Source organism: Mycetomoellerius zeteki, unplaced genomic scaffold (genome assembly GCF_001594055.1).
Source record: "Mycetomoellerius zeteki isolate Tzet28-1 unplaced genomic scaffold, Tzet1.0 scaffold20, whole genome shotgun sequence".
Taxonomy (NCBI): domain Eukaryota; kingdom Metazoa; phylum Arthropoda; class Insecta; order Hymenoptera; family Formicidae; genus Mycetomoellerius; species Mycetomoellerius zeteki.
In genome coordinates, this window is record NW_017256957.1 from 3,330,956 (window position 1) to 3,354,638 (window position 23,683).

At 33.1% G+C, this 23,683-nt stretch overlaps 4 protein-coding genes across 6 annotated transcripts; 2 read left to right on the forward strand and 2 right to left on the reverse strand.

Annotated features, from left to right (window-relative positions):
* Positions 1–846: 846 nt before the first annotated feature.
* Positions 847–1,997, forward strand: LSm1 (U6 snRNA-associated Sm-like protein LSm1). The gene is made up of 3 exons (XM_018447245.1): positions 847–1,044; positions 1,407–1,591; positions 1,691–1,997. The coding sequence occupies exons 1-3, from the start codon at positions 987–989 to the stop codon at positions 1,862–1,864; spliced, it is 417 nt and encodes a 138-aa protein (XP_018302747.1). The 5' UTR covers positions 847–986; the 3' UTR covers positions 1,865–1,997.
* A 1,028-nt stretch (positions 1,998–3,025) lies between these two features.
* Positions 3,026–6,619, reverse strand: LOC108722251 (rho GTPase-activating protein 19). Of its 3 annotated transcripts, XM_018447244.1 has the most exons (7): positions 6,446–6,619; positions 6,031–6,200; positions 5,751–5,960; positions 5,302–5,678; positions 4,857–5,231; positions 4,066–4,797; positions 3,026–3,925 (listed from the first exon to the last, which is right to left on the reverse strand). In XM_018447244.1, exons 1-7 carry the CDS (start codon positions 6,568–6,570, stop codon positions 3,200–3,202), a joined length of 2,715 nt encoding a protein of 904 aa, XP_018302746.1. In that variant the 5' UTR covers positions 6,571–6,619; the 3' UTR covers positions 3,026–3,199. The 3 variants fall into 3 exon arrangements, with proteins under 3 accessions (XP_018302746.1, XP_018302745.1, XP_018302744.1); XM_018447243.1 differs by lacking the exon at positions 4,066–4,797 and having other exon boundaries at positions 4,872–5,231; positions 6,031–6,197; XM_018447242.1 differs by lacking the exon at positions 4,066–4,797 and having other exon boundaries at positions 4,872–5,231.
* Positions 6,620–7,798: 1,179 nt separating this feature from the next.
* Positions 7,799–16,512, forward strand: lqfR (clathrin interactor lqfR). Its single transcript, XM_018447311.1, has 8 exons — positions 7,799–8,080; positions 11,220–11,299; positions 11,393–11,514; positions 11,698–12,074; positions 12,181–12,391; positions 12,506–13,031; positions 13,165–13,305; positions 13,652–16,512. The coding sequence occupies exons 1-8, from the start codon at positions 8,040–8,042 to the stop codon at positions 16,480–16,482; spliced, it is 4,329 nt and encodes a 1,442-aa protein (XP_018302813.1). The 5' UTR covers positions 7,799–8,039; the 3' UTR covers positions 16,483–16,512.
* Positions 16,513–19,974: 3,462 nt separating this feature from the next.
* Nop56 (Nop56 ribonucleoprotein) lies at positions 19,975–23,215 on the reverse strand. The gene is made up of 4 exons (XM_018447313.1): positions 23,045–23,215; positions 21,899–22,467; positions 20,906–21,819; positions 19,975–20,621 (listed from the first exon to the last, which is right to left on the reverse strand). The coding sequence occupies exons 1-3, from the start codon at positions 23,045–23,047 to the stop codon at positions 20,928–20,930; spliced, it is 1,464 nt and encodes a 487-aa protein (XP_018302815.1). The 5' UTR covers positions 23,048–23,215; the 3' UTR covers positions 19,975–20,621; positions 20,906–20,927.
* Positions 23,216–23,683: the final 468 nt, after the last annotated feature.

The window sequence follows — 23,683 nt, forward strand, 5'->3', positions numbered from 1 at the left end:
ATGTGCATGATGCATCATTTATCCTTGTTTAACATTTGGTGAGTAACACACTGAAAAAAAGATTGGCTGTTGCACAAAATTAGATGGTAAAATATGGCATAGTATTTTTAATTGGCTGCAGCAGCCAATTTTTGGTTGCTTTAGCCTATCTGCAATGTCAGTATAGGATTTCGATAGACTAACACAACTAAAAATTGACTGCTGCAACCAATTAAAAATACTATGCCATATTTTACCATCTAATTTTGTGCAACAGCCAATCTTTTTTTTCAGTGCAAGAATAAATGATGCATCATGCGCATCATGCGTGAAACGGAACGCAGCCCTAGATACGTGCACGCATTTAAATAGAAATAAATAAAATCATACGCAAATGAAACAAGAGTCGCTGCCATTATTCAGGAGATAAATAGAGATCGATTAAAATCGCAATTTACGTACGTGATTTGAAATGATTAATTCCTTCGAGTTAACCGACGAGCGTGAAAGTCAGTCTAAATTGGAGGAGAGAAATAACGAAGGGAAACGGCCAAGAATATTTTCTAACTCACGCGGTTATCGTTGGAATGTTAAAAGGCCCAACTCCTCGTCAACTCGGATTTATTCGAATTAAAAGCTTGCAGGGCCGCACGCGATGATGCGAAACCGATCTTCATTCTTCACTCTTCGACCGCCGTGCTTTTACCGCGAAATGTAACGTGACACGATCACCATCTGCATTCTGTAACGTAAAAGTTCGGATACACATCGATAAAACAGCTTCATTTATTGACTGAGTGAAGAAAAAAGCGCAATCGATATTACCGGTATTCTCATTGCATCGTCAATTAGTTCTCTATTTCACAGGTCTCGTAGCGCGACAAGCATTGTTTAGACAAATGATTTTGTTAAGGCAGTAAAAGCGAAGTATTATTTAACAAAAATAATATCCATAGCAAGTGTTTTCGTGATTCGATTCGTTTGTTAATTTCGTTTAATCAGGTGAAATGAATGAAACTAATGAGTTGCCACCGGGAACAGCATCGCTACTTGAAGAACTCGAAAGTACGTATCTGTCTGTTTTATGTGATTTATGTGATTGAACACACTCACGTGCACTTTTTGTTATTACGATCTTTCGCACTTTCGTTATTATTATTGTCACTTGGTCATAGCTTGCAATGAACGTGTCGCAGAATGACACAAATTAATAATTTTAATTACATTAATAATGACAATATATTATTAATTGATAACAATGATAATTGTATTCTTTAACAAAATAAAACTTGTTAAATTATGAACTCAAAATGTATGTAAACTATTGAATGTAACAAAGTCATAATATGTCTAAAATCGGAAGAATTTATATTCTTATTTCTAAAGATATCAATATGTTTCAATTATGACATTTACTTCTTGTTTAGAAAAACTTATGGTTTTATTGAGAGATGGCAGAACGTTAATTGGTTATCTTAAAAGTGTCGATCAATTTGCTAATATAGTACTTCAAAGTACCATTGAAAGAATTCATGTTGGTCAAGAGTATGGTGACATTCCGAGAGGTATTTTCATAGTAAGAGGAGAGAATGTTGTGCTTTTAGGAGAAATAGTAAGCGTTTCACAAACAGAAAAATATTTGTTATAATTCTGCTAATAAACACTAATAATCCTGTACAGTATTCAATTAATGAATATATCCATATTACAGGATATAGAGAAGGAAAAAGTGTTGCCGTTGAAAAAGGTGACAGTGGATGAAATTTTGGATGCTCAGAGGCGCGAGCAAGAGTCTAAGCAGGAGCAGAAAAAGCGAATAAACAAAGCTCTGAAGGAGCGAGGTTTTGCGTATATACCAGATTTAAGTCACGATGATATGTACTGACGTATAAATGTACATATTTCTTTTTGTATCAAAAATTTACCTAATTAATTTACGTTAATTAAATATAACTATCACATGAGATTTACAATATCATTACTTCCAGACCATCTGTAATGTTTATAAAGTTATAAAATATCTCTGAAAAGCGCTATCATATATCTTATATTTTAAGAACAAAAAAGATAATGTGTCCTAGTTAGATTTACATGATTTTACATAAATAGCATATAATATAGATTAATCTTGAATAATGTTAAGATACTCAAATTCTCATACGATCACAATTAAATGCTATATTATGTGAGTTGTTTCTTATATAGTTTATTTTATTTATAAATATTTTGAACTTTGCGTTGCATAAATTATTTATTTAAGATACATAAAGATAATAATTACACTTGATATCAAAGCGTATCGTTATGTATTGTGCAATTTGATGATTACAAAATGAACTAAAAAAATATTTTGTTGCATTTTATAGCAATACACAGCTTTTACGAACGTCTTTATCAATATAGTCACAAAAGAGAAATGAAATTCTTTTAAATATCTTGCACCGTATGCACAGTTAATAACGATTTAATTTCCACATAAATGGAATAAATAATCCAGTTATTGTTGGATAATAAATTTATATTCGAGACAAAATTATATATAGAATACTCCACGCAACTAAGTGGAACTGTAATTTGAAAACGGAGATAGCAAAAATATTATAAGATAAAATAAAATGATTTTAGATGCTTCACATTTCTGCGTTACTTTCATGCGTTACAAAATGCAGTCGCATTTTTTTAAAATAAAACTCCATATTCTTGAATGCATTAATAGATGCAAATTTTTCCTCCTTTACAAAAAACTATTATAAAGTTATGCCCAAAAATTATCATGAATATGTAATAAATATCTTTGTAATCAGATAAAATAAATTTCTAAACTAACGATTTATATGTGTATATATATATATATATATGAACATAAATTTATAATTTTTTATAAAGCAGAAAAGCTGCATTAATTAGTGCACCTAAAAATACAGGGTTTTACTTTAAGCGCAACTGCACCTTATAATAGCGCTTATGCACAAAAATTTATGAAAGTAACATAGAAATATGAAGTATCTAAAATCATTTCATTTTCCTTCTGACATTTTTTCTATTCAAGTTGCCTTAAATAAATAGCTCTGTCCAATTATGTGAAACTCTGTATAAAGTCATACTGATCAACTTAAATTAATTGGCAACTCTCCTTAGCCTTAGTATACAACGTACAGAGAAATCTATTTAAACTTAACGATATATTAATACTAATAATTAAATAATTTGTATGGATAGCTTAAAATGATGTCTCTTGAAAGCTATCTTCCATTTTTGCTGGCTTTAATGTCGACTCGTCGCGCAGTTTATGTTTGCACTCTTCGCTTCTTGTGCTCTTGACTACACTTTCTCTCACGGATTTTTTAGAATCATTTCGTTGTAAGCTAGTCCCTCGTTTTCTCGGAGAAGACAATTCTTCTGTTTTCTCAGTGGAATTATTTGCACTATTCGTGCTGCCAGACGCAATGCCGGAAGTGTCAGATTCTGGTTGATTACCATCCAAGCAACACAGTAAACTATCAGACAATGTATCGTCATTTAATATATTCAAATCGGATTCCGATTGCTCAAAGTCTCCTGTCCGTGATGTAAAACTAAGATCGACAGGACTGGCGGTTAATACACTTCTTGACAACAGATATTCCCTGAACGTGCTCGTTATGGACATTGAACTTTGTTGCGTACAGGCGCAACAGTTTGCAACGGATTGTATACAGCTATGTTTCTCGAGCGTGTCTAATCTGTTTTCTTTATTCTCGACTTCTTTTGTGTAAGCTAACGCATTGTCTGTACTGCTGTATGTCTGGGATTCCTCTAAAATGGAAGCACAATTATTTATTGTACTAACCATATCTAGATTTGATCCATATAAATCGCAACTATTGCTGCCAGTGACGAGATTGCATAGATTCGAAGTTGAAACAATCATTACAGGCTTCCTGGAGCGAGGAGTCATCATAGTTTCCTATTACAAATTTAAAAATTCATATATTTTTAAGTTTATGTTATGTTACAATTTTAATTTGACATTTATTTCAATATTTCAGTATTTTTTAATTACATATATATTTTTATACAGAAATATATTATTTTCAATTTACATACCTGCATGGCTTTCGTCATCTTTGTTGCGCTTTGCGTAATCGGACTCATGCTTCTATCATTGTTAGTAATAGGAGTCAAGATATAGTCGTTAGTTGCCAAGCTTCGTAATAAACTCGATGGCGTCGATGTATGAACGGCATACACATTCCTGAATCTGTTTTTTACCATCGGAGACTGTAAATTATGTGTACATGCATTTTCAACGTGTGATTCAACATTCAAAGTAGTTTCGGATGATTTTACATTCGAGATACAAGTTTTTGAAGGAAAGCTTTTCACATTTGATGTTGCAATAGATGTGAGGACGGATTCCGAGTTTCGCCGCACGAATTCACTATTATCCATTAAATTATTGTGAGTGGAATACAAGTTAGGTGGCTCACTAAATGGTCGTGTTAATTTATCAGTGTCAGAGTGACTATCCTCATTAACCATTACATTAATTTCTTGTAAACTTGAACTCAAACTGAGTTCGACAGAACCCAAGTCCTGTTTTGTATCATGTGCGTTTTTTCCATCCAATTCATCTTTCGTATCTGTAGATTCATTGATTGATGTTATCTTTCTTGTTCTACAACTTGTCAAAGTTTCATTCTTAATACTATCTATACTATTCATGTGTTTGGCATGTAAAAGATCGTTATTAGTTGTATCACAGTTTTCCGTGCTAAGTTCGTCATTTGATTTGCTAAGAACAAAAGAAAAATAGATAAAAGTGATAAACATGCTATTGTTATACACAAACAAATAATAAACATTTAACAAAAAATATTCTATAGAAAGATGAAGATTGTAAGGAAACTAACCGTTGACAATATATTTTCTTCACTGCTTGATCTAGTGATATTGCATCCGATATTAATGTCAACGAATTTCTTGTGGCCTAGGATTTTCTTTTGAAAGATGTGCTTCTTAATGGAATCTCCAAGACTTTTAGTTTTGCAATTCTTTACGTGTCTGGGTGTACCTTGTCCATTTTCCTTGTTAAATTGTTTTATGAGTCGCCGCTTTTTGGCAGATTCCGGCATGGCTTGTATATGAGCGTATAGCTGTGCCAAGGCTGCCTGTGTATCTTGCGTAGAATTAGCCTTCGCTGTCAACTTACGATCGACAAAACTGAACACAGTATGGGCTGTACTAGTTGCATCTGGTACTGACTCGTTTAACTGTAATTGTAAATCTTTTATCATATTGCGCAAGGATAGGACAGAGTATCATTTTAAATTTGAAACTTACATCAGTCTTCTTAGGGCTCAGCAATTTTCTTTCTTGTTCCACCCAATATGCTCTTATATCTGTAGCCAATTTTGGTGGAATCTCAAATAGTTCTATACCTTTTCTAATCATAAATGCAACTAGACACGACAGATTCTGAGAATTGATATGCAAAGCTTCAGGTGACAGTTTTCGTGGACACAATAAATGAGGTGTAAAGAGAGTGGCTAGCGTGTCACTGTTCATTTTGTTACTGTACTCATAACTCGCCGTCTTATTCAATAAGGTAACAATAGCTTTCAGTAAAATTCTGTTAGGAGGTGGCAAAAGCAGCAACAGCAATTGTAAGGAACTTAATAGTCTTGCATGGTTTGTTTTTGCATCCAAACTGCACAATTCTGCAAGTAATAGGACCATAGTAAATATGTTTTACACATCATATGTAAAACTATATGCTTTGTTTTAATTACCAGCAATCTGGCAATGCGCTGGATAATGTAAATCCGTTAAGAGTGGTTCAGATAGTTCTGCCAGAAACGTTTTTAACACAGAGGCACAATCGTGTACACTAAATCTACCATCATCAAGATCTAAAAATACACCTTGAGACATAGCTGTTTTTAAATCCTGCTGCCTTGTTAATTTTCCAGTCCGTCGGAATATTCCCTCTTGTATGATGTCTATAGGATGAAAATAAAGCTATATTTAATTCCATTCTTGAATTTTCCATTATCTAATATATTTACTTACTTTGTTCCTTAGACAGATAATCTATCAGTTGCGTCAAATGATTTATACCGTTTTCAGATAACATAACACCTTCTGTACCCTTTTCTAAATTGACTGAAGATTTAGATTTCTTGGTGAAGCTTAAAAGACCCCACTTCTTCAATCTTGCTTTCTCAGTAATACCGTCACTGCTAAAGAAGGATCGATCAAGATATTATCAGCGTATTATATAATTAAATTACACTTATATTTTATAATGAGTTTCGTCATAATAGAGAACAATTTATAAATCATCATTTACGATTAATAAGCCAATTGTCATAGCCGTTATATAAAACAGGCAAAATAGAAAATGAAAATTAGATCTTGTCTGTCAGTGTCAACGGTATACCAATCATGCAAGGAAAACGGATAGTCGTGCAACGTTATCACCTACTCTTCTGTGTTAAGATCCAGTTCGAAGGACAGATGCATTTTTACAAGCGTGTGAAATTGCTCGGGATTGACTTTTCGCATTCTAAAAGCTAGCTTTCCATCCACCCCGTCGTTAAAATCTGCCATCGTTGTGTATATGGAAGAACGAGCAATTTAAACGCGTACCTACATGTTGAATCCGACAAACGGTAGTGATACCACACGCTGACAGTCATAACACCCAAATAAATTCGATGCGAGTCGAGGATGACCATCTAGGGAATTTTGAGGCGTTATGCAGTGTCGCAGCGCGTTAGAAATTTAACTTATCCAATCAAAATAAGGTTCATTGGCTGCGTTCAGCAGACTCAACAGTTTTGCAACCGTTTTATGATTGTCTGCTGAGATAGGACCATTCTTCTAGATCTAAAAATATGATCCAATTAGCGCGAAGGAAACTTCCAACAGTTGCAAAACAAACGTTCTGCTGAACGCACCCAATGTCTCTACTTATACCTAGTGTCCCTAAATACAGAGTCTGGTCAAGTCATGTATCTCTTTTGATTGGGTCACGTCAGCGCGAACACACAATGGCGTTACCAATGAAAACGTTGATAAATCGCGCGCTTATTTAAAGAACTAAAAACATGAAATATTGTAAAATATTTATTGCAATTCATATACTGTAAATAAGTTATTCTCGCTTTATTATTATATAACAATATTATTTAATAAGAGAATGCATTGCCATGGTTTTGCTATTATATGTTTTGGTTAAATATTGTCGCTTGCATGAAATACGTACTCTATATATGATAAAGCGTTTTTTTATTTTTAACATTAAATTATGGCAATTTATAATTTTATTACATGTAATGTTCTGCATTTCCCTCATATAAAATTCTAAAAAATTAGTCGACGTATTTTTAACATATGGTAAATATTTTCTTATTATAATTTCCATTGCACAAAAATATTGAAATGTTTCATCGTTAACAAAAAATAGTGTTTTTTTACGGTAGCATCTTAATTGCACAAATTTAGATTCGCCCATTCGTTTCTTCTTTTAACGTCCGTTGGAATGCGAGACATATAATAATGTTTTTTTGACGAATTATTGCACTTTGAAATGCAACAAGAAGGCATCGTGTGTACGGTGTGTACCCTATAAATAACCTAAATAACTTTCGTCCTCGTGCACTGAAAGTGAAAAGTGCAGAGTGCACGCACTCAAACATTTACCCCCACCACTTATAGACGCCATTTTGTGGGATCTTGGCCAGACTCTGTATTTAGGGACACTACTTATACCCACTCTAAAGTGAATCGCACACAACCGACACACCCTCTAGTAGTATATAGAAGTTTGTGGCCATTTGTGGCGCGATCACGGGAGACACCTGTGACCACGACGAGGTGCATGCAAACGTAGAAGGGATAACATGGCTACCGCCTGGTGACGTTCTGTTCAGCCGTCGTGGTTATCAGATGCTCCGGAAAACATCTGGTGAACGTTCAGCGAACGTACCGCCGATAACGATCTTGTCAAGAGAGTACCCGCGTGTCGAGGGTTACGATCGTACGCCAGAAAGCCGTCGCGCAGTGACAACAGCAACATGATGAACATGTGGAAAGTGCGGGAGCTGATGGACAAGGCGTAAGTCCACGCTAATCCCGAGATATCTTGCCTCTAACCTTGCCTTGCCTATGTTTCTCAGGCACATTTCTGTACTGCGTTTTTCTCGGCTTCTCGCACTTCCAACTCGATGGTCCTCGAGCGATCATGTGCTAGTTGAAAAATCGTGCGCGACACGCTCCGTGAGAATCGTCCTCGAGAACGTGTCACGCGCGTCACGTATCACGAGTGAGAACGGATGACGTTACATTCGAAAATTCTCGGAGCGAGAGGAGAGGAGGGAGAGACTCGTAAAACTGGAACGACGTGGATAATTTTATGACGCGACCTTGAGATTCGATAGGGAGGTGTGCGATATACTATGCGAAAACAATCGTGGAATTGATGATGGATGGCATGGGTCTCCCCCTCTTCCTCTCCCCGGCCACTTTCCTCTGATGGGCACGTATTTATTTTATCGACGCTGTTCGCGAAATTCTGCTCCCTGATTTTCGGGGCCTATTCTTTTCCTTGCTTTTCAAATTATTTTCTTTGCATTCGATATTTAATGAGTCAATTCTAAACAGAATCGTAAGACTCGTAACATATTCTCGTAAAACTTGTATAAGAACTTATGATTAGTATTCTAATTTTATGCATACGTATTGTAAGACGTACGATTATTCGTAAATATCTACGATTTCTTGCAAATTTTATGGCTAGTAAGAAGCTGTCTGCACAAAATATTGTATAAAGGTATAAGCACTTAAAAATTTTTACAAATCTTACAGGAATATGTTACGAACCTTACGATTCTGTTTAGAATTTAGACACAAATAGAATCGAAGATTAGAACGCCTCGCTAAGAATCTAAGAATTAACGTAAAGAAAAATGCGGGAGAAATTGGTATTTTAAAAATTCGCGCCATTTAAATATCTTATTTTTCGTGCGTTTCGTGCATATCTTCTCGCCGAATATTTTGCTTAACGTCGAGATCTCGAACACAGAATTCGCTAGCTTATTTCAGTTTGCTTCACTTCCTACCGAATTGTATCCTCTCGATTCACAATTTCTTACTCAATCGTACTTGTGATTGATAAAGTAAACTCACTTATTGCCTCAAGCACGCGAGGTACGTTAGAGAAATTTATTCACGCGATATGACATTCCGATTCTTATCGTTCGTGATTGAATACTCGTTTAGAATTACGAAAGTCTTCGACTCGTAAATATATTCTTTCATATCCTTCCATTCTTCGTATCGGAGTATGAAGACCGTCGTTACTAGCTTCTGCCAATATTTATAAAGATAAGGTTCGATAAATGTATTATTATTTAGTTATCAAATTTACACGGCTACTTTGTCGATTTACTTGAATGGAAATATTAACAATAAAAAAATACAATCCGTATAAACTAAGAAAAATTTCAAATTTATCTTTGCGAAATTTAATTTCTATATCCTATCTTTTAATACAAAAGCAAAATTAAATCTTTATATATTGTATATATTTGTATATTTTGTATATTTATTTGTTGAAAGCTAAAATGTTATTTAGTTATTAAAATTAAACAACCACTCTGTGACGATTTATTTACTAAAAATAATACAATTTTTCTGTACAAACTACAAAAATAAATTTGTAAATGTATCTTTGCGAAGTTTCATTTCTATATTTTGTTTTTTGGTATAAAACCAAAGCTGAATTTCTATTTATATTTTTATTTTGTACGTTTGTTTGTTGAAAGCGATATTATATAAATATAAGTGAAAGTAATAAAGAGAATATGAATCTATTTAAAATTTTATACTAGATGTAATGCACTGATACTAACAATGAGTAATTATTAATATCTTTGAAATAATAATTAATAATTGTTAATTTTTTATTTAACAATTACATTCTCCAGATAAAATTTTGATATATTTTTTTGGAATGTCAAAAGATATTAAGGGTTGCCATATAACTGAAAATCAGGGAATTATCAAAAATATTCAAAACGATTAGAAAAATCAGAGAAAAGTCAATGAATTTTTCAAAATTTTTTTGGAAAATAATTCTGGGCTTTAAAGAAGTTTAATATATGTATGTACATTACACTTATGCAGTTTTGGAATACTATTAACTTAACGATTAAAAATGCAAACAGTGTCAGCAACATCAATAGTAATTTACATTGCTATATTAAATCGATTTCTCAACAAAATATTTAACGGTTTTCAAGTCAAGACGAAAATAACAAAATTTCAAAGTATTGTTGAAGGTCAGGGAAAATCATGAAATTTTGTCTAGAAATCATGGAAAAGTTATGGAATTTTAGAAAATTAGGAATTTATGACAACCCTGTAATAAATTAATAATTATAATTATATTGATATTATATTAATAATAAATTAATAATTAATTTTATTAACTTGTTTTAAATTGATAAATATGATTGAGTATGAAATTGCGAAAAATATTTATATCAACTTTTGTAATATAGACATTTTTTACAATCTCGTACTTAATTATACTCATTTAAAACGATATGGTCGATATACAGCGTTGTATTGAATTAATAATTTTAATAAATTAATTAAATTCACGAGTAGTGTTGATTACATTAATTTGCGAACTAATAATCTTGATAAATTAATCTCTAATTACGATCCGGCATAGAAAGCCGCATGAGATACTCGCAAAGCTACATAATGGCTTTAAACTGTAATTATTTACGTAATTCACGGCTCTATGCACTTTTGTTCTCGCATGAATGCGCTTTGCACGTACGCTATGTGTGTTTGCACACCAAACTAAGGTTGGCAAAAAGAAAGGGAAGGGAGATCGTTACTGTATCTATACTTAATTATTCTTTGTAAAGAGTGTAACGTTAATAATAGGAAGATCATCATTGTAATCTTTTCGTGTTTGCATGATCCAGCTGTAAAAGCTAACTGTGTGATCAGAGATATGATACAGTCTTGTTCCGTGTACATGCAACACATACACGCGATAGATATTACACGGCTTTATCGGTTTTTTTTTGCGGGAATTATTATCGAGTAATTCGCGATATGACGAGTATAATATGACGTTATTACATGTCTTTAATTTAATAACGGATAATTTATGATTTTGCACACGTCACACATTTGCACGTGCGAAAATACATTACAATGAAATACTGTATTTGTAGGACCAATGTCGTAATGAATTATACGGAAACAGAGGCCAAAGTTCGGGAGGCAACTAATGACGATGCATGGGGTCCCACAGGTACGATCTGTGCTTCCGGCAATATAGTTTCATCGTGTACTTTTTACATGGAACACCTGTAAATTAATTATACGGGATACATTACTTTTTAAGGGGCAATGATGCAAGAACTGGCTCAGGCCACATTCACGTACGAGCAATTTCCAGAAGTGATGTCCATGCTCTGGAAAAGGATGTTGCAAGAGAATAAACGAAATTGGCGACGAACGTACAAGGTATCGTTTTCCTTGCAATTATTGCATCACATTTAAGAAAAAAAAAATAATAAACTTTATATATAGAGAAGATATCGAAGGCAGGATCGTTATATAAAATAGTGAACAAAATGCTCATGAATATAATGCGTTTTACTTTTCGTACTTTATTAGCTTACTTCATTAATCTTTATTTTTTCACAGTCATTGCTTCTCCTTAATTACTTAGTTCGTAATGGCTCGGAACGGGTCGTCACATCGTCACGCGAGCACATCTATGACCTCAGGTCTTTAGAAAATTATACCTGCATCGATGAATTCGGGAAAGATCAAGGAATAAACATTAGACATAAAGTTAAGGAATTAATTGATTTTATCCAAGACGATGATAAACTTAGGGAGGAGAGGAAAAAGGCTAAGAAAAATAAAGATAAATACGTTGGCTTATCGAGCGAAGCGATGGGAATGAGATTTGGGGGTGGCGATAGATGGATGGACAATCCTAAGTGGAATAAATCTGGCGCAGAAACATATAACGACTGGGACAATCGCGGAAAAGGATTTGAGGACGCAAATAATAGGTACTCACCTAATATTCGCGTTTCTTGTATGTGAAAGTTTAAAAAGAAACGTGCTATAATTGGAGGAAATTTTTTTTTATCTAATTTTTATGTTTTTATATTGCAGTGATGATGGCGAAAGAGAAGACTCGGATAATGATATTAGCCCAAAGAAAAGCGGAAGAGAATATAGAGATACGTTGGATAATATAAATCAAATTGGTAAATCTGCTCAAACATCGATACCTTCTACAAATACATCCCCGGCACGGACAACAAGAACTATCAAAAAAGTAGATCTTGGAGCAGCAGTGAATTATGGAAAAGAGAAATCTAATGTAAGTTCAAGGAATGAGTTTTATTTTGCTGTTGTTCTATGATGTATAATTAAACATGTAACTGTGTATACCTGATAATTATAAATTAATTTGTACGTATCCTTTTGTTTGCAGAATAGTGCACCGGTACAACAAAATAGTAGTTTATCATCGCCGAAAAATCAACAGAAGACCAAAAATGATATATTAAACGACATTTTTGAATCACAAAATGATAATAATAGATTAGAAGATGATGATTTCAATCCACGAGCGAATACTCAATCATTTGCTCAATCGCAAAATGCAAACGCAGATTTTGGCGATTTTACTAGTGCGTTTAATAATTCCGCGACAGTTAAGACGAAAGATAGTAACGATGAATTTGCCGATTTCACATCTGCCTTTAATAATGTCGCTATATCTAATACTTCAAGTCAGCCGCAATCGCAAATTAATCTAATGGGTGTAACAATACCAACTATAAATAATCCAACAGCGAATAATATGAACAATAGTAATGCAATGTACGCCAATACGATGCAAACAGCAGGCACAACGGCATTTACTGGAACCCCCGCTATTCAAAAGACGTCTAATGATTTATTTGATACTTTATCACCACAAGGTCTCAATAATCAAATCACAAATAACAACACAGGTAAGGAATCATGTATGCGTCATTAGATTGTAGAAATAATCGCGCAGAAACTTTGAAGCTTAATTTAACAAGTGATAGTGTGAATTTTTACTATAATTTATTATTGAAAATAATTTGGTATTATTTCTTTTAGTGACGTCAAATACGGATCTTTTGTCGGACTTGGATAGTTTGAATGCCCCAGCTATGAGGTTACCTGATGGGCGAATAAACAGCCCAAATAATTCGAACATTTTCATGGGAATGAACAACACATCTACCGTCAATTATGCAGGTGAGTATGTATGCAGTTAGAAGCGTAATTTGATTAATTTCTTTAATTATACGATTAGTACAAATTTTATTAACAATATTTCATTGTAACTATAAATTATACATAACATAATATTTTCATAATAAGATGCATATATTGTACAGATCCCGAGATTAAACAATATAAACGTATTAAAATATTTCTAAACTGCTCTAATATTATTAATTATACATTAGTTATTAGATAGTAAATATAAGAATTTTAAATCGTTGTTGCATACGTTTTCGTAAAAGAAATCTTTGCGTGAAATATATATTCTCGGAGTTTGAAGCTAATGTAATTCCCACAAGACAGTCTTTCCTTGCAGCCTGTAAGTACGAAGAAAACGATGTATCAATCGAGAATCTCTCCAATAATGCCGCCAATCAATTATTGGAAGTATTATGTACCATGTGCGATATTAAAAGTTATGCTGATTTGGAGAGAATAAGATCGTCCATTTCGAACTACATCAGATTTTTACCAGGGCCTGTTACTCCTCAAAAATACAGTGGTATTGATTTTGATGCGAAAGTGGATGCCATATTGTACGGAAGAATTTTGGAAGAAATAATCGGTAAATTTGATCGTGATTGGCCACTAAGTGAAGATGGCCTGGATCCCTCGATCGACAAATTGATAATCATCGATGGTGCAACGATCTTCATATTATCGGAAGCTTTAAGAGCTTTAATTACTGCTTTAAATGAGTCCAAAGATGAGAAGAAGACTCATGTTATTTCAATGTTATTGAACAATCTATTAAAGAGCGAAGCGATATTTTCGGGGATATTAGACGCATGTAGAGACGAAGTGCGATCTCACATGCAGAAGGAAGAACTTGATCAAACTTTGCAAAATACAATACAAATTTTGATCTCCTTGCCTAGTCGTGTATCAAATAAACTGCAGTTCAACACGCCTAAGTCTTACACACCGCAAGTTTATGTGAAAATACTCTGTTTTCATATATCTTGTGCGATATCGTTTATTAATGAATTATATAGATATGATATTAAACTAAGAACATCTGTACTCTCATTTTTAATCAGCAAGATCGTAGTTAGCTTGAAACCATACGATTTTACGTTATTTGCCGACATTGTAGAAGAATGGTGTCTCGAAAATAAAAAGAACGAGCGACGTTTAATCGAAGATATATTTCGCGAATTGGATTCGGCCGCTATTGAATACATAGCTGTTTTATTCTTGAAGCATTGCGATTCTAAACTCGGTGTACGTCCCATTTTTGGAAATTTATTAATAGAACCGAATTGGAAATATATTTTAACAACCAAAATTCCTTTAATGCGTTATTACGAGGACAAGAATCTGCTTATAAACTTGATCTCTTATCTATCATCTTTTTCGAATGAAAATAATATTTTATCAGAATTATTAATTAAGCTTTTAGAAATTTGGAGGGATAAAAGTATTTTGAATCACGTATCTGTGGAACAGCACGAATACATTACAAAGTTGATTGTTCTATCTATAAAAACTTGTAAAGATTTTTTAAGTCGTACTGAAAGAGATCAGTGTCAAAAACTGTTGCTTTCTGGAGTATCTATTCATCTCGAGTGTACAAACATAACTTTAAGAGCGATGGGAATGATCGTCGCCGAGATTTGCATAAATTCTTTATGTAATACCGAAAACGCACCGAAATTAAAGTTCGAATACGATACCATGCCTGCGCAAGTATTAGAATTACTTCAATCTCTAAAGGATCTAAATATGCTTGCAACAATTGTACATGTAAAAGATCAATACGAGCGAGGCAATGATTTAACAAATATCGGAAATATTGTTTTCGATTCTATGAGTAGCAAGAAGATCTATGAATTAGGCGTTGACTGCGATATTTTACCCACTGTTGAAAATCTATTAAACGAAAAAATTGAAGAGAATACACGCCTGTCGAAAACCAGCGCAATAAAAAATAATCTAACAAAAAAGAATGAAACGAATCAACAGGCAAAACCAAATTGCGATGGCGATTCAGATCTGGATAGTGACGATGACTTAGTCCCTTATGATATGAATGACGACAAATCGTCCAGTAAGGTACGCCCGATGTACTTACGGGATTTGCGTGATAATTTAACGGACGAACGTACTTTTTCCAATCCTGATGTTTTTTCTGAATCCTTGCTGGTCTGTGAAGAACTAATATTAACACAGCTACCAAACGACGATGTATCTTTCGCGATAGAACTCTTACAGCTTCTTGTCACGTTGAAACAACAGTCTTACATGGAGAATTTTGAACTTGTGATTTTCAAATGTTGCGTAGCGATTGTAACTGTGCGTCCGAAGGAATGCGCCGAGTTTCTTTGTAAAGAGTTTTACGAAGACACTGGAAAGTACTCACTGAGTCATCGCTTATTGTTTCTGGATATATTGGCCGAATCTGCCAGGCAGTTATCAAAAATAGATATTGAAGACACAGATAACACCGACGTTACTGTAGATACGATGATTAAGAAAAAACGAATTCCAAGCCGCATATCGCTTTTTATCGATACACAAGAAAATAAAAGGCAACAAGTATGGTACAACGAAGACTTCGATATTGATCTAGAAGCGTTGGGAGATCAATCTATGAATTGGCAAGAAATTGTCGATAAAAGAATTGCGTCGCGTACGAGACGATTTGCACATAATACTAAGTCTCCCAAATTACATATTAATCACTTTGGAAATGTAGCATCTGCATTTTTCTATCCGCTTTTGCACGGCTTTGGCCGTCGTGATATCCTTAAGCTTAATAGCTTAAGAATTTATTCGGATCAGGAAAATATTTTATTGTTACGTTTCCTGAAAACGTTGTCTGCCATAATGTTAGCGGCGCAAAATTGTCCAATGGCATCAAAGATGGGCAAAGAAATACTGGAGCTTCTGTGGACAGTGAGGAATCACAATGAAGCGCCAGTGAGACTAGCCGTTACAGAAAATATCGGATCTGTACTTATTGCAGTGCCGAAGGATGCTATCATCGACGAATTGTCTGAACCCTTGATGGAAATAAGAGAATGGCTTCTATTATCACAGAACGTCGTTAACGGCGAACACGATGCAAACTGCAGGGCTCTAAACGCGAAAGTGTTATCCTTCATTGATTTGATTATAAGCTCTACTTTTAAGTGTGTAGATTGATCGAGATTCAATCATTATACAATATTGTTACACAGAACTTTTCATTTTTGCAGTATTACAATCATTTATATAAATATTGTGTCTATAATATATTTTCACGCAGAATATATTTTGCTTTTAGAATTAATTTTTCATTTTTCTGTTTGTAAAAATTACAAATTATAGAAATGGATTATGTGTGTAATTTAAATATAAGAAAGCTTTTGTTATCAATGTAATTTTTTAGTTGATAACCCGTCTATATATAAATTATACAATGTATATATCGTATGTTGTTGGTATTTAATTTTCCATAAAATTAAAAACATTGAAAGCATTTCATTTTTCATAAAGTGAAAGAAGTAAAATGTTCAACACATATTTACGAGCTTTATGTGACATAAAAAATTGCTTTGTAGCACAATGTTTAATTAATTTAAATGCTTTATCAATATATAGCATTAAATAAAGTAAATTTACTACTATAAATTTTAATATAATATTAAATTGTTTTTAAATATATGCCGGAAAATAACAAAAATTTATATGTACTCATAGATTCTTATACAGATATGAGATAACAATTACAATGCATGCTATGAATTAAAATTAGTGTCATATTTAGGATCGGTCGGATTGTCACCCGTCACGAATCTTCTTCCACCTACAACCATCAATACTAGAAATCAAACATCTAGTAATACGATGTCTTCTACGCAAGTCGGTTCGACTTGGGCTGGTTCGGGATTGAATATCGACCTCGATAACATAATGGGTAGTAAAACAAAACAAACTGGCCCAGCACCGACGATGAACCAATTGGCTAGCAATAGCCCACAACATCAGATCAAAATAGGACGTAAGTAATTCCTTAACGGCCTGTTTGCAGATTGTTATAAGAGTCGCTTTTTTATTAAGTACTGCATTGATAAAATTATTTTCTGATTGATAAATTGAGATAGCGTCCGATAAAACGCAATTATCTCTGTAAATCTTAAATGATTTTTAAATTAGCTATTACAGTCTGAACACCGTCTCATTTAACTGCTAGAGTACGAATGAGTAAGAATAAAATTGTATATGCCTATAGCAGCAGATAATGCAACGTTCTTTCCTGCATTCCAATAAAGGATTATATGTTCAGTCTAGAACACAAAGTCTCGAGGCACAATTTGCAAAAATTTAAACTTTACGCAGAAACGCGTGTCACTATTTATTTCAATTGATTGAAATTAACGATAATAAATCTTACATTTTCCGCCTGGACTCCAATTTATACAGGGTTCAACGTTAAACGATTATATATAACAAAATATTTTCTATTAGCATTCAGCTCTAGGCATAACGTGTTTTAGGAAATATTGTATGTCAAAGACGTGTGTTCAGAAGACAATTTGAAAGGATAAATTGAAGCATGTCGGTATTTTGTAATTATTATTTATATAAGAAGTATCTCGATACTACGATACAAATTCTTAACAATTGGTATATTTATATATATATATATATATATAAATATGAAAAACGATATCTAGTAAAAGAATAATGTACAATAATAACAAATAACATACAAGCAAATCAATCATTTTTCCTGATTATTGCGAGGCAGCTTGGTACAGTTTAAATCAATAATTAATGCAAAGGCGACGACAAGCAGCATTCCTGTAACTTGCAAAAATGCGTGTAACTTCTGTAATATGCATTATACTACTTGTGTGTTATGCGGGAACAAATTTGGCAGGAATTATTGCCGTATGTGTATTTTATACATAATGTATATTAAACTTGGAAGAATTGGGATTATGCCTTATAGATAAAATGTATCATAAAAATATATACATATTATGAAAAAAAAACTCGGAAGAATGTGTACATTGTCTGGAACATGGACACAATGCGTGAAAAAGTTGATGCTTTTATAATTAAAATAGACTATATGAAAAATAATTATTGCAGTAGTATTAAAAACGTGTATGTAAAAATGACGGCAGCATAGGAATTGCGTGAGGAAAAAATGAATCATTAGCGGATATTATTAATAAGTGCTTCCCTTTTACGATTATTACGGCAGGAGAAATTACGATTATTAATTCTCTTTCATAGAAAGAAATGTATAGATAGGAAAATATATTTTAGCATTTCTTTTATCGTGAAAAACTGAATTGAATTGAATCTATGCACAAAATTGGTGTAGGAAAACTGTTGTGCACGATTCAACATCAATTCATACGTGATTACAATCCAATATTGTTTAAGGATTCACTAATTGCGTAATTTTAATATGAATTAAAAGAAATTATTATCTTTATTATTACATATGATATTATATGATTATCATAAACTGAGCGACAAAAGATCGTTAGCATTTGATTACATCTTACTAACAATGAAATAATGCATATCCTTCAACATAAATGTTTATGGAATTATCACATTGTAATTAATTCTAAGCAGCAATTAATATACCATTATTGTGTTATACATATAATCTCATTCACATCACTGTTCACGTTGTTATTTTTAATTTAGTTTATCTTTGCTGCATGATATTAAGATATTTTAAGTTACTTATCGCATAAATTTTCTATTACGATAAAGAATTTATATTATTAAAATTATTATGTATGCATCGGATGTATATATATTGATAAAAAAAAAGAGAGAAAGGTGCTTGGCATTTATCTTTCGATTTTTAACAGCAATAAGCAGGCAAAAATTTACAAGTTGAACAACTTTCAAAGTCAGTGGCAAAGCTGGACACGTGTTATAAGAATGGTTTTTATTATCTATTTCTACAAAAAGTATACAATGTAGTATTAGTTTTTAGTTTACGAGATATTGAAGATCTCAGAAGCAATCAATATAATAGAAGCCATTCTGTAATTACATAGAAAAAAATATCGTGTCGAATAGTTATCCAATTGTTTAGTTTTGCCCTAAAGTTGACTCCAAGAGATCATACGCTAGAGAGAAACTTTCCCGCGAGTACCAGAGACTGAATTATGTAAAGGCAAAACCTTTACATTTTCCATTATTTGAGCATTTTCTATGAGGCAAGATGTTTAACAACATAGGCAGGGAGATATATTTTTCAAATATGAAAATATATTGTACAAATATATAAAAAGAGAAAAGTTGTTTTAGTCAATTCAATGCATAGAGAATCATCAATCGATTATTAAGTGTTACTACGGGGGTGCATGTACAGTTTAGTGTTATAAAACCCTTTGTAAAACAAGTTAACACAAATCGCGAGATCGCACCTATTGAAATTTCCTTATAGCTGGCGAATTCTGCAATACTTTGCGTAATATAAATTATTATTTTTCATTTGTAGCTCAATCTTCTGTTATTTACGCGCGATAATATTGTTTATGATATTTAAGATTAATTGAATTGATACCCCATTACAAATTCTCTAAATTTTTATTTTATGAAATATTTAAAAAAAACTTGAAAATTGAAATTCAGATAAAAATTTATGGCAACGAAATCCTTAATACATTTTGTAAATGTTTTATTATGTATAATAAATATTTGGAATTTATAAGATATACTGATACATATCAATATTAGTCGCGCGTATAAAAAAATATATACATATATATATACACGTAACGAATGTGATGTGTAAAAAATACGAGTTCATATAAAATTTATATTTAATCCAATCAACGATTATTAATTCTCCAATGTGAATCATGGCAGGATACATTGCTTATAGTATTTATATGTGATCCGATTTAAATAGCTCAGTTGATTTTTGAGACCTTGAGACTACGCTAGAACCAATAATTTTATTGTATAATTATTGTTTAGGTATTTATATCTATATTTTGCAGACTTATCGTTATTAAATGCTAATTGGTGCTGGTATTAACACATAATATTATGAATGTCCATTTACTTTTTTTTTATTACAATTACCTCTCTTCCTGTTCCTCAAATATAAATAGGAAAAGCAGCAAAAAGGAACCATTAAATTTCTTCTGTTTTACGTTTGTAAATTTTGTCGTTTTATTGTTTTCTTAGAATACGATTTACACAATTGGTCATCCATTATCTCTAGTAATTAAGTTCGCTGTAATCCCAGTTTTATGTGTAAGATTTCCTTTGATACAAAAAATGTATACGTCTCTCCAATGCAAAACACAGTTATACTAAAAAAAATTAAAATTTTTATGTTTGTATTTTCTTGTATCACTGTAAAAAGACACTATAAATGTTTACACTTATAATGTATAAATCTATAGAGGATATACAGAACGTATCAATGCTAATAATAATAGACATAATTATTTATAACTTTGATAGATACAAGTTTATGTTGATACAAAGAAAAAATAATTATTAATTGCTAAAAGTAAAAATTTTTCAGAATATTTTCGGACACAAATTTAGATATAAGAAGTATATTTTAACCCATTTCAGTTATAAAACATACATGTATAGAAGGCGATCTTTCTTTATTCATCAATCTGTTTCGATTTTTTCTTTTTTTTCTTTTTCTGCAATGACGCATTTACTTCGTTTTCAATATGTCCATTCTCTTGTCCATTTTCGAGATCATGTCTTCTTTTTTTATCATGTTTCTTTTTCTTCTCAGCTTCTTTTTCTTGAGCTGCCAACACTTGTGCCGTTTCTTCTAGTGCCTCTTTCATTACGTCTAGATTTTTCTTCGGTTCCTTGCCAGTTGTGAAGAAGTCTAGTCTGTCTTCTACCTGTTGTCGTAATTTTTCACCAAATATCTTCGTTGGTATTTCCGCGAAACAATCTATTCTAGAGGCAATGGAACATTTATTTGCCAGATATCTTGCAATTCTACCCTTATTTTTAGTGCCAGCACGACCGATAAATGTAGAATGGAACAAGAGTCCATATTTGGGAGTATTTGACTTTCCACGGCTTTTCAATGCTCTAAATAGGGCTTTTTCCGCTCCCAATATTTGAACGGTAGATGCTGGTGCCTTCGCTAAATTAGTAAGAGATCCAGCATGTGCTATTAATCTGGCGCCGACTTGATCTCCGATTAAAGTAGCTAAATTCGGTGCTACTCCTGCCATTTTTCGCGTTAAATAATCGGCCATCTTTTTCCTATACTCCACCAATGCGACAACGCGTCCAGCAAAGATCTCAACGTTCATTAAATCAACTGGACTTATGTCCATTCCCATGGATGACTTGGCTGCGTCGATAATGGCCTTTGCTCTTGTACTGTCCATGACAACTTCTTCTAACATTTTCATCTTTTCATCCGTTAATTGCTTTCTGTCTTTTATTACTTGTGCAACTCTTGCGTATGTATAATTCTCTGGAACTATTTTTGCAAGTTCTGGATAATGATAACTGTACCATTCTCTAAAATCAAAATGAAAAAGTTATCTTCAAGTATTTTCTATTTTATTTTCAATATATTTAAGGAATATACTATACATACCGCATACGCATGCTAAATGTGTTGATATCTTTATCTAGTTGATCAAGTAAGGCTATACTCTGAATGATCATGTTGTCTACTCGGTTCACATTGAATTTAACTTTTGCTCTTGAGTAACTGTGTCCAAGACCCAATTGTGCAGCTACGGAGTTCTTGAGAGTAAAACCATTCACCAGATTATGAAAGTGGAATCTTATTCCCCTCGTAATTTCAGGAACAACATTGACATGGTCGCACTTGATACCCAAGATTTCAGTGATATTAGCACCAAGTTTGGGATCTGCGACACCAAGAACAACATCTGATTTGGCAAACCCGCCAAAGCTGGAATCTAGGAAGAGCTTCAGGTCATCTGTCATAATTCCTTCGGAAACACTGTTGATATTTTCCAGAGCAGACAACCCTGACTTGAAAGGTAAAAATCCGACGAGGCTTACGACGCTACGGAAACGTGATAGATCTGTTACGGACTCTTCCACCTGAGGTAACAGCATTCCAATCTCTTCAAACTCTTTAACGCGAAAGATGGCATATCCAGCAGCGTGTTCAAATAGAATGAAAAGCTTCGACTGTAAAATAACCAATTCTATAAGTAAAAATATTGCGATTGTCCTTTAATTTTGATATAAATTCTAAGCATTTTTAATCTGCTTTAACCTCTACGTTCTGTAAGCTATGATTATTATCATTACTTCCATTTATGGCTACGTTTACACCGTGCATTTAGGCCGCGGCCTATATAATAGACGTCCTTGTTTATCCTGTATATTAAACAAAGACATCTATCGTATAGGTCGCGGACTAAACGTACGGTATAAACGTAACCATTGTATCATTTTTTAAAATAAATATGCGCCACGTGCAACCTAATTGGAGGTTAACATCGAGATTCGTAAATAAATACGCAATTATCTATAAAACAATTATAACCAAAACGTGCAAATGGAGTTAACATTATGTTTTGAAAAAGATTTATTTCGAATTTCAGTTCTAAAAATCGCATTATTTGCGTATAACACTAAATTGTGCCATTTACGCATAAACACGTTGTTAGTCTCGACGCAGGATGTTTAGTAAAGAAAATTAGAAATTTCAGCTCAAAATAAATTCCTATTACAACGAAATTTGGAAATCACTTGTACTTACCATTTTTAACAATTCTGTACTTTTTACTTCGATTACACTGCGTTGGAAGGATTTAAACAAATTTCGGTAATTATCAAGTTTAACTCTCTTATGTTCGATATTAGGCTCATTCGATGTGTTTTTGCAAGAAACCACTGAATCTGGCAGAAACGAACGTTGCTCTGCCTTAAACTAAATATTAATCGTTAAAGTTAATGGCTACTCAGGTTAAAAAGCTCAGTCGACTGATGAAAGTAGCACGCGCTATGGACACATCCGCCACATCACATAGGGCTGATAGAGCCGGTCTATCATTGGACGAGTTCGAGCCGGCAAAGCGGTAGGTTAATTGCTGGATTCACACTGGCTGCGTTCAGCAGAGAAAGCAGTTTTGCAACTGTTGTAAAATTCTTGAATATGATTGGTTCATACATTTAGATCCAATAAAGAACTAAGGGAAAGACCAATCATATTCAAGAATTCTACAACAGTTGCAAACCTGCTTTTTCTGCTGAACGCAGCCACTGCATCCGATTTTCGTCGTACGACCAATCAGAAAACAGGATTCCGATGAATTTTGCTTCGTATTATCCAGCAATTCACACTGGCTGCGTTCAGCAGACTCAACAGTTTTGCAACCGTTTTATGATTGTCTGCTGA

Coding starts and splice junctions, on each gene's coding strand:
- lqfR (XM_018447311.1), top strand. CDS start 8,040: ATGATGAACATGTGGAAAGTGCGGGAGCTGATGGACAAGGC. Junction 8,081..11,219: donor CGGGAGCTGATGGACAAGGC/GTAAGTCCACGC, acceptor CTGTATTTGTAG/GACCAATGTCGTAATGAATT. Junction 12,392..12,505: donor ATGGAAAAGAGAAATCTAAT/GTAAGTTCAAGG, acceptor TTTTGTTTGCAG/AATAGTGCACCGGTACAACA.
- LOC108722251 (XM_018447244.1), bottom strand. CDS start 6,570: ATGGCAGATTTTAACGACGGGGTGGATGGAAAGCTAGCTTTTAGAATG. Junction 4,798..4,856: donor CAACGGTTAGTTTCCTTACA/ATCTTCATCTTT, acceptor TTTGTGTATAAC/AATAGCATGTTTATCACTTT. Junction 3,926..4,065: donor AGATGACGAAAGCCATGCAG/GTATGTAAATTG, acceptor AATTTGTAATAG/GAAACTATGATGACTCCTCG.
- Nop56 (XM_018447313.1), bottom strand. Junction 21,820..21,898: donor ACATTTAGCATGCGTATGCG/GTATGTATAGTA, acceptor TTTTGATTTTAG/AGAATGGTACAGTTATCATT.
- LSm1 (XM_018447245.1), top strand. CDS start 987: ATGAATGAAACTAATGAGTTGCCACCGGGAACAGCATCGCTACTTGAA. Junction 1,045..1,406: donor GCTACTTGAAGAACTCGAAA/GTACGTATCTGT, acceptor CTTCTTGTTTAG/AAAAACTTATGGTTTTATTG. Junction 1,592..1,690: donor TTGTGCTTTTAGGAGAAATA/GTAAGCGTTTCA, acceptor TCCATATTACAG/GATATAGAGAAGGAAAAAGT.